Raw genomic sequence first — 9902 nt, forward strand, 5'->3', positions numbered from 1 at the left:
AGCAACGGCAAGACGTGACATAAGCTCTAGGCAACCTCCCTTCAGACAGTCTTATCTCAGGCAGACAAGAGCAGGGATCAAATGGGAAGACAGGAACACGAACCAAAGCTCTGCTCACTGCAGAAAGACTGCAGATTTACTCCGCAGCTCTGCAGTGCAGAAATAAGAGGAGCGATTCACGCGATGGAAAAAACAGCTACACAGACTGAGCAGTGGTAGTCAGTCAGTCAGGCACAGACATTTCTGCTTATAAATCGAGTTTAGAATCCAAACAGAACCGTTTCCTAAACTGCCAAATCCACCCCAACACCTGGTCAAGTCCGTGTGGCCACAACACGCAGCCCTGATGTTCAGAGGTGACCCAGGTCCCACTCTTGCTATGGTTCCTCAAAACCAGACTGAACCCACAACAAATCTTACATAAGCAGAATTGTCGGGCACAGTACCACACTGGAATTTAAGTCTACACTGAGCTTCTCCTTTGTGACTCTTAGAAAATCAACCGGCTACTTATCAAGGGAAGATCCCCTGGAGAAGGAAATGGCAACCCACTCCAGTATTCTTGCCTGGGAAATCCCATGGACAGAGGAGCCTGGTGGGCTACAGTTCACGGAGTGACAAAAGAGTAGGACATGACTTAGCGACTAAACAACAACTTATCAAGTTCCTGCTGTGCACCCAGCCTTGTGAAAGACAGATACTGTTGTGAGGGAGAAAAAGAAGGATAACCTATGATCCCTGCTTTCGAGGAGCCAGCTAACCTCTTAGTTTGAGAGCAACACTTCACAGTAAACATATAAAAGGCATCGTGCCTTGCACAGAGCAGTGGTTCAGTTGTTATTTGTTAACTGGGTCAATGAATCAATAGATGGCACAATAATAAAACAATTGTGTGAGTATGGGGCTCACTCTAAGAACCACAAGATGGGTTGGAGTACTTGGAAGAGGCTTGTGCCAGAAGCTGCTAGTTGCCTACTCAATATCAATTCTTCCATTTTTCCTTACAACAGAGCCCCTATTTTATTTGAGGTGGCCATATGCCCAGATAAAATACTACATTTCCCAGCCTCCCTTGTAGCTAGAGATGGCTAGTGAAATCTAAACAAAAACTGTCAAGAGAAGTTCCTAGGAAAGTGCCTTAAAAGGCAGACCAGCAGCTGCTACTCAGTCCTATGTCCTTTCTCCCTTTCTTCTAATTCATGTCTGAAATAAGAATGTGATGGCTAGAAAAGAGAAAAAAAAAAAAAAAGAAAGAATGTGATGGCTGGATTTTCAGTAGCTATTTTGGACCATGAGGCAACCTGGAGACAGAAAAGCAAAAAGAAACATTGATTCCTGACAATTATAGGCTCGCCATTCTCCCCTGGACTCTATATCTAGAATTCCTTTATATGAGAGATAAATAAACCTCTCTATTACTTTTTTGGGGTTTTGTTGAATGCAGCAAACCCATATCTTAACTAATACAAGGTTCCACAGAAAAAGCCAGGCCTTAAAGGAAGGACTCACAACTGGGGAAGAGAAGGAGGGAGGGCATCTCAAATAACAGAAAAAGCATTGGAAAAGACACTGACAAGAATGAGCACCGGCTGAAGCCAAGAGGGTAGAGAACAGGAAATACGGAGAAGACAGATGATGGTTTTGCAGTGGAGACAGGGCTTGACTGGGGAAGGATTAGGGACCACAGAGGACTAAGAAAGCTTGTTTCCCTCTGAAGGAGCAAAACATCACTGGACCTGGAGCAAGGTAAGAAAGGAGAGAAAGAGGCAGATGAAGAGGCTTGGGGAACTTCGTTCCATGAAGAAATATAAGTGTGAGCCATGGCCTGGGTCAGCAGACTGAGAGTTCCTGGACTTAAGACAGTAACAATAACACCATCTAAGATTTATTAAACACTTATGTGCCCTGTTGTGTGCTTATGGACTCTACACACATTATCTCACTGTAGCTTCATGACAAGAGTATCATATTGTTCTATCATAATCACCCCCATTTGGCAGACAAGGAACTGGGGCTTAGAGAGAGTCAGTAACTTGTCCAAGGGAAGCCATACAACCCTACAAGCTAGGCAACATCCAGCCCATTCTTCAGATGCAGAAAGTGTTTGTACCATTCTTTCAAAGCCAGGAAAAGGTATAAAGATCCCGACTTCAAAACACAAAGATCCAGAGACTTCCCTGGTGGTCTAGTGGTTAAGACTCTGAGCTCCTAGTGCAGGGGGCCTGGGTTCAATCCTTGATAGGGAAACTAGATCCCACACGAAGCAACTAAAAGATCTTGCATGCTACAATTAAGAACAAACTCAGCCAAATAAATTAATTAAAAACAACAACACACACATACACAAAGACCCAGAGTCAAATACAGAGCCAACTGTATTTGTGAATAGACTCTTCATCAGAAGAAAAACAGATCAGAGGATTGGAAAAGTTTTCAGGCTTGGGTGCATTTACTACTTGTAGAGGAGGAAGACATTGTTAACAAGCTCACCCACACCTGGCTGGCTGGCTGGTGTTCATGAAGTGTGAATAGTGCTAAGATGGTAGAGGGGCAGGGAACATGTATTAGAAAACCAAGCAAACAGTGATACCATCCACATCACTTCAGTTAAAAATGAATTGTAGCCAACCACCAGATCCTGTATCCCTAATAGTTTTTTAATATCTCTCCACAACACAGTATAGGGGGAAAAAATTACTCTATCACAGCTAAGGCTGAAAATTCAATACTTTTGAGTTAAGACATTCAGACACATCCGCTGAACACAAGGAATTCTTCCTGGAGCAAAAATCTCATTACTCACTAACAGGAAGAGAGAAAATAACCCATCAGGTTACAAATAAACTAGGTAACATGAGTACCTAGTAGGAAATATATTTCCCATGAAGATCAAGAATAAAAAGTCTCTCTTGGTAGCCTGGCAGAATCTGATGCCAGGGCCTCCCAAGTAGAGAAATCTGGAAATCCACAGCAGGCCCAGGAAAGCCTTACATATTGGAAGCTAGAAGTGTCAGCTTTGTAAGACTGACCCAAGTTCCATGCTGTCTCCACCACAAGCTGTTTGAGGCTGGGTAAATGTCTTCACCTCTCCCAGCCTCCGAATATTCACTTATAGATGAGAAGAATAACTTCCACTCACTGCTGCTGCTGCTGCTGCTAAGTCGCTTCAGTCGTGTCCGACTGCGACCCCATAGACGGCAGTCCACCAGGCTCCCCCCTCCTGGGATTCTCCAGGCAAGAACACTGGAGTGGGTTGCCATTTCCTTCTCCAATGCATGTAAGTGAAAGTGAAGTTGCTCAGTTGTGTCCAACTCTTAGCGACCCCATGGACTGCAGTCCAGCAGGCTCCTCCGTCCATGGGATTTTCCAGGCAAGAGTACTGGAGTGGGGTGCCATTGCCTTCTCCGTTCCAGCCACTAAATGAGGTTAAATGAGACAGTCTACTGCTCCTGTTACTATGATTTCACCAGGACTCACATCTTAAGCATTCTCGGCTTAAAATTCCAAGAAAGAAAAGACCATAGGCCTCAATGGAAAGAGCCCTGATCTGGCTCCTGGACCCTGCTTGAGGGTCATGAATGTGTGACCCTGAGGTTATTACTCTTAGGGCTCGAGGATCCTCACCTGCCTGGGGAGGCACAGGAAGACTCTTAGACCAAATCTAAAATCCTTTCTCATTTGAGGCCCTTGAGTGTCACTGAGGTTCTAAATGACAGGCCTTACTTTGTCACTCATTTCAGGATTTAACAAGTTACCTGCTGGAAAGTTGTTCCTTTATCTAAAGAGAAGAAGCAAAAAAGTTTCTACCCTAGAAGCAAAAAGGCCAATGAGAATCTTGAGGGTAGGTCACCGACTTCTGCAGTCTTGACCCTTAACACAGACCTGGCACAAAGCAAGACCCGGGTAAATCCTTGTTGAGTGGAATGGATGAGTGAATGAATGAAGGATTTTTGAGGGTCGGCAAAAAAAAAAAGACTGTTTATCCTCCACTAAGCCAAGTTTAATGCAAGCAAAAAAAAAAAAAAAGCTACCAATTTAAAATATTAATGATATTTACTTTGTCATCTGAACGATAATCAGAACACCAGATGAATGGTACTGCCAGTCAAAAGGATGCCTGACGCGGGCTTTTGGTGGGAGAGTGCACTTTGGTCCACGTGTCACAGAGGGTACATCACAGTCTACAGAAGGGACACATAAACTTTGAAGAAGGACATGTCACCCAGGGTGACAGACAGCAGGGGTGATACAGAAGTATGCCCACATGAAAGTGAAAATATCAGGGCCTCCACACGTGGCTGGGCAGTTGTTGGGAGCCCAAGAGCTCCCAGCTGAGGAGGGGAGACCTAAAATCCAGCAGGCAGACTGCTCACCTGTGAGGCTAAGTCCACAAGGAGTCCCATGGGCAAGCAGCAGCCCTCATGGTTGACCTCAGCGGATGAACTGGGGTCTGTTGGGGACTTTAGTGACAAAATAATAATAAAGAATACACATATATACACACATATGCATTTAAAGGTCTGTGTGTGAATAAAGTCAACTCTCTAAGTATTTTATTGTATGTCATTTTCATAACTACCCTGAGATGTAAATGCTATCATTGGAGGCAGTATAGCTTGGTGTTTAAAGGGACAGACTTGCAAGTCAGACTGCGTGCATTCAAATCCTAAGTGCCACTTAGGGTAACCCTGTGGGTTACCAAGGTACCCAAGCTGGGTAACCTTGGGCAGGTTTATTTAAGCCCTCTGAGCCTCATGCTTCTCATACATAAAATGGAAACAGTAATAGGGCCTGTCTTACGAAACTGGTCTGTGGTATACATGAGTTAATACATGTAAAATGCTTAGAACAGGAACAGGCACAAGGCAAGCCCTCAGGAAGCGTTAGCTATTCTTGTTATTTCTGTTAATAGAGACTGAGATGTGGAAAGGCCAGCGGCTTGTTCACGGCCTCACATCTGCTGCAGGGCTGAGCCTGGGCACACTCATGGGTCTGTCTTCTCAGCACATGTGACCCAACGTGGCTGATTCCAGCTCTGCAACCCCCACCCCCACCCCACTCACATCACCACCTTCATTCACGCCATCCATGGCCTCAGTACCAACAGGGCAATAAGATGCTAACTGGAAGATGCTAAAAGAACTGGTATTCTAGGGATTTCCCTGATGGTCCAGGGGTTAAGAATCCACCCCGCCATGCAGCTAACACCTGTGGCGGCCAAATAAACACTTAAAAAAAATAAAGAAAGAAGACTTGGCATTCTAACTTAAACCCTGATTTGTCTACGTGTAGAACAAACTCACATGTGTCTTGGTATGGGGGTCTGCCCCTCAGCTAAGAGAAAACGACCCTTTTCTAAGGAGGGAGGCACTTCTGCCTTTGGGCCTTTTTACGTGAGGTCTCACATGCTCTCTCTCCTTGAAACTCTGAGAGGAAGGCAAAGCCTGAATTGTGCAATAAAACCCGATGGGGCGAGGCTCTCTGAGTAGCAACAATGGGCATGATTCCTGGTGGAGAGGGAGGGGTTTGAGGGCCAATCCAGCTAGAGAGCCTCATGAGCCAAGATCACCACTCTGCCCTGGGTCCTGCCCTGCTTCTGGAAGGTTCTAGAAAGAGTCAGAGCCTGGCTAGGGAAAAAAAAAAAACACATGCACTATAAAAAACCAAACCACCTGAGATCCAGAATGATCTGAGAGTGGAAAGCTCTGAAGCACTGACTTAAAGAAAACGACCCTGGTGGGAGGGGGGATCGGGATGGGGAATACATGTAAATCCATGGCTGACTCATGTCAATGTATGATAAAACCCACTACAATATTGTAAAGTAATTAGCCTCCAACTAATAAAAAATAAATGAAAAAAATAAAATAAAATTAAATTAAATTAAAAAAAAAAAAAAGAAAACGACCCAGAGTTGTAATTAGTTATAGTTTGTTAATACTATGGGTACTTACTATTGCCAGGCCCTGTTCAAAGCCCTCTAGAAATGATATCTCATTTATTCTTCATATCAATGGTATGATGTAATCTGTGTTTATTATTCTCATTTAACTGATGAGAAAACCAAAACACAGAAAATTCAAATAACTTCTCCCAAGGACATACAAGCAGTCTAGCTTCAGAGCCCATGATCTTTATCAGTATTTTCAAATCTTTTGACCCAGCCCTTAGCATGAAATACATTCTACATCAGCATCCAGTATACATTCACAAGTGTACAGAACCGAAACAAAGTTAAAGCAGACTACCACTCACCATTACTGTGTGCAATGCACTCTGATGTTTTCCATTCTATTCCATTCACTCAAAAAATATTTATGGAACACCTATTATGTGTTAGAAACTCTTAGGCTTTGGGGCTATGTCAGGGGATGAGAGATAAAAATCCTTGCCCTTTGGAGCTTGCATTTTACCAGAGAGAGAGAATGAATAAGATCCACATGCAAAATTGTAGCATCTGAGGTGGTAATTTGGCAAGAGCTATGGAGAGAAGTGAAGGAGGGAAGGCCAAGGGCAGGCAGCCAGAGAAGGCCTATGACGCTTTCTCTCCCCATCACGCTGATTCCAGTGGGCTGGCTGTCACCCACAGCTGGAAAAGCCTGTCCTCTAACCTCTCCACTGCAGCACCCTCTGTATGTCTGAAGGCTCTTCTGCCTAGACTCTGTGCGCGTGACACTCGTATATGACCATGTGCATGTGTGTATACTTGTTACAGGCGTGCATGGATGTGTTGCATGCCTGCATGAATATGCATGTCCACCTCTATTTGTTTCCTCACCAGGAAGGTTTGGGAAACAGGAGGCAGAGCCCCCACATGCAGCTTTCCAAGAGCTCCCTACACAAGCCTGCCCTGCAGAACGGTCCTGGAATGGAGCCTGAAAACCAGCCCAGGCACCCTGAGCCAATGCCAGGAGTGCCAGACATGAGCCCTGGCTGGAGTCTTCAGTTCAGAGGAAGAGAATTTTTTTTTTTTAATCACTGGTCCACCCAGAGAGACCACCTCTTGTAAACTGTTAGGGCAGAGGGAATGAGTTCCCAATCTGAATCAAGGTGCTCTATGTGCTAGAGTGCCCTTCAGGAGAGAGGAGAGCACAGAAATCAAACCACCACCTGGGGGAAGAGCAGTGCTTCAGGCACACCGGGCAGAGTGACTGATGTGGGTCTGGGGGGAGACGGGATTGCAGCCAGCTCTAAAGCGGCCCTGGGCCCCTTGGGTAGTCTCTATGGAGGGCATTTGGAACTTGGCACTAGAATGAAATCTTCAGACTCTAAGTTAAAGGGGGCACATAAAAATGTTACTAGCATGGGCAGCAAAAGCATTGCCTATGGGAGAAGCAGCCAATCTCTGCTAATGAATAAGTGTAATTGATCACAACAGATGACTTGATGGCCCTTCCAAATGTGCTTTTAGCAAAGTGGACAGTTTTTCATTCAAATGCAAGCTCACCCAGATAAGATCTAATAATGGAGATTTTGGAAGAATCCCAGCATCAGTGATTTCTTTCTTTCTTTTTTTAATCCTTCACTGAACAGGGAAAACATCTTAAGTTCCTGGCTTGACCCAACCAGAGGATAGTTTATGCTTTCCCTATGGCTGAGGAGACTCTGACAGTCCCTGGGGCAGCAAAGGGTTGGTCACAGGACAGCCCACATTCCTATCTGTCTTTTCCTCTTGGGCCCCTTTCCCATTCCTAACCTGTGGGGAGCTGGGTGGCCAGAAGACTGCATTCAATTCAATGCAATCATCCATTTATTCAATGAATACGGTATTGAGCACTTACTATATGCAAGGCACCGTGCTGTCCACTGAAAGGGGATTCCACCACAAGATGGCAAAGCCCAGGTCCTGTCCTCAGAAGAGAGGGCAGATATGAAGAGAAACAAGAAAATGACAGGAGGCCCCAGGGGAGGTCCCAGCTGGCTCCAACAAGCACTTAATCTTTCTGAGCTTAGGTTTCCTCCTTTATCAAATGAAGGCCTGACTGCAGGCATGATCTCTGGCCATTCTGCCAGCTAAAAAACTCTAGGATTCTAAGCCCTCCCCTTCCCACTCAGGCTCCTAGGAAGCCGACAGACCAGGCGCTGCCTTTTAGGAAGAGGACAGTCAGCAAAGGTTGGGGGTAGTGAGGGTTATGAAGTGAAGTGAGAGCTTCCTTCATTTTGGCCAGAACACAAGTTACAGGCTGGAGAAGATGCGAGAGCCGTTCAGAAAATTAAGTGGAAGTTTGAGACTTCCATATCGAGGAATCTGGGGAAATGAGAACCGCTGGAGTCTGTGGAGGGAAGGATACCTTATCAGTTGTTGCGCCGAGGAATCTGACCGACCTGAGAGGATGAGTTGGAGGTGGGGGTGGCAGTGATGCTGCAACGAAATAGAAAGGCTGAGGTCCCAAATGAAAGATTCCTTCCACGGTGTGGTCGAGGGCATCATCTTTTCACCCCCTGTCATCGTCGTAATGTTTATTTTCTTAAACTCGCCCAACCGAAATCCACTTTGCACTACCATTTTTTTTAAAGTACTACAAGTGCCTTCAACGTAAACACGTAAATCTTATCTCCCTTCTGCTCAGGCGCCTGAGGCCAAACAGGACCATCAGGGTGTTCCAGGGAGGGGTGGGGGATTCAAGATACAGGATACAAGAGGAGAGGATGCATGCAGGGGTGCGCCTACCTGGAAAGGAGCCGTCCTCGTGGTCGGAGCTGTTGCGGCTGCAGTCACTGCCCCTCTCGGGCGAGCTGTGGCTGGGCGAGTCCCGCTCGGGCAGCCCTAGGAACCTCTTGCGCCGCCACTGGGGGAGGTGCTCGCGAGCCCGACGCCGGGGGGGCTCCTCTGCCGCCGGGGGCGAGCCCCGCCCGTCCTTGGCCTCTGCCTCCAGTTGCTCCAGGTCCCGACTCCCGCGCACCTGCCGCCGGCCCCCGAGGATCAGGTGCATCAAGCGATGGGAACCGTACGCCCGCGCCGGCTTTTCGGCCTCATCGCAGGTCCCGGGCCGGCAAGGGGCCACAAGCAACTGGCTGAGGGCGAATTTCTCGTTGAGATCCACCATCTCGAAATCGTGGTCACTGCTGTCGCCCCCATCATCCGCGCCCGAGGCGGCGTCCGCCTCGCCCTCCTCCGAGCCCCGCCCCGCGCGGAGCCCGGCGGACCGCTCCTCTCCACTGGCGCTGGGAGCCGTGCCATGGTGGCCAGGGGGCGCGCAGTCCTCCCGGGGCCTGAAGAGGAGGCGAGGCTGCAGGAGCTGCTGGTGGATGGCAGCGGTCAGGCTGCGCACCGCGCCCCCGGCCCCCGCCGCCCGGGGCCACGTGGGAAGGTCCAGGCACGCGTAGCGGGTACTCTCGGTCCTGGCGGCCACCGCCGGGTCGGGAAGCGAGGGGCCCCTGTGGTCTCCATCACCGCCGCCCGCTGCGCCCTCCTTCTCGCGCGGCGGCCGCGGCGGCGGCTCCCGCTCCGGTCGGGCCGGCGCCGGCTCCTCCGCAGAGGCCCCCCCGCAGTCGCCGAGTCCGCCCTCCGGGCGCCCGCAGCCGAGGTCCCGCTTCTCCAGGGCCGCCTGCAGGTAGACGGCCTTGAACTTCTCCTCGGCCAGCACCTGTTGCAGCCACTTCAGTTTGAGTTTGCTGCGCTCCAGCTCGCGTTCCATGTCCAGCACCGAGTCCAGCTGCATAACGGGCACCTCCTCCCCAGGGAACTCGGCCCGCCAGTGGCGCTCAAAGTCCTGTGGGTCCCACATGCCAGGCGCCCTTTCGGGCCTCGGGGGCCCAGCGCCTCCGCGCGCAGCGGGCTGGGGTCGCGCCCGGCTCTCTTCGCGCTGACGCAGTCAGCCCTTCACTTCTGCTCCAGAGAGAAAATAAGGGAAAAAACAATAATAATAAAGTTTTTTCCCCTTCCGCCCTCGAGCCTTTTT

General features: G+C 48.6%; 1 protein-coding gene across 1 annotated transcript in view; it reads right to left on the reverse strand.

The window, feature by feature from the left end:
• The window catches only part of ABR (ABR activator of RhoGEF and GTPase), a 189155-nt gene extending 179253 nt beyond the window's left edge, over positions 1 to 9902 (reverse strand). The window contains exon 1 of the mRNA XM_043478756.1: positions 8672 to 9902. Coding sequence (XP_043334691.1) covers positions 8672 to 9728 — 1057 coding nt within the window. The 5' untranslated portion in view covers positions 9729 to 9902. The remainder of the gene's footprint in view (positions 1 to 8671) is intronic.

Source organism: Cervus canadensis, chromosome 1 (assembly GCF_019320065.1).
Source record: "Cervus canadensis isolate Bull #8, Minnesota chromosome 1, ASM1932006v1, whole genome shotgun sequence".
NCBI classification, from domain to species: domain Eukaryota; kingdom Metazoa; phylum Chordata; class Mammalia; order Artiodactyla; family Cervidae; genus Cervus; species Cervus canadensis.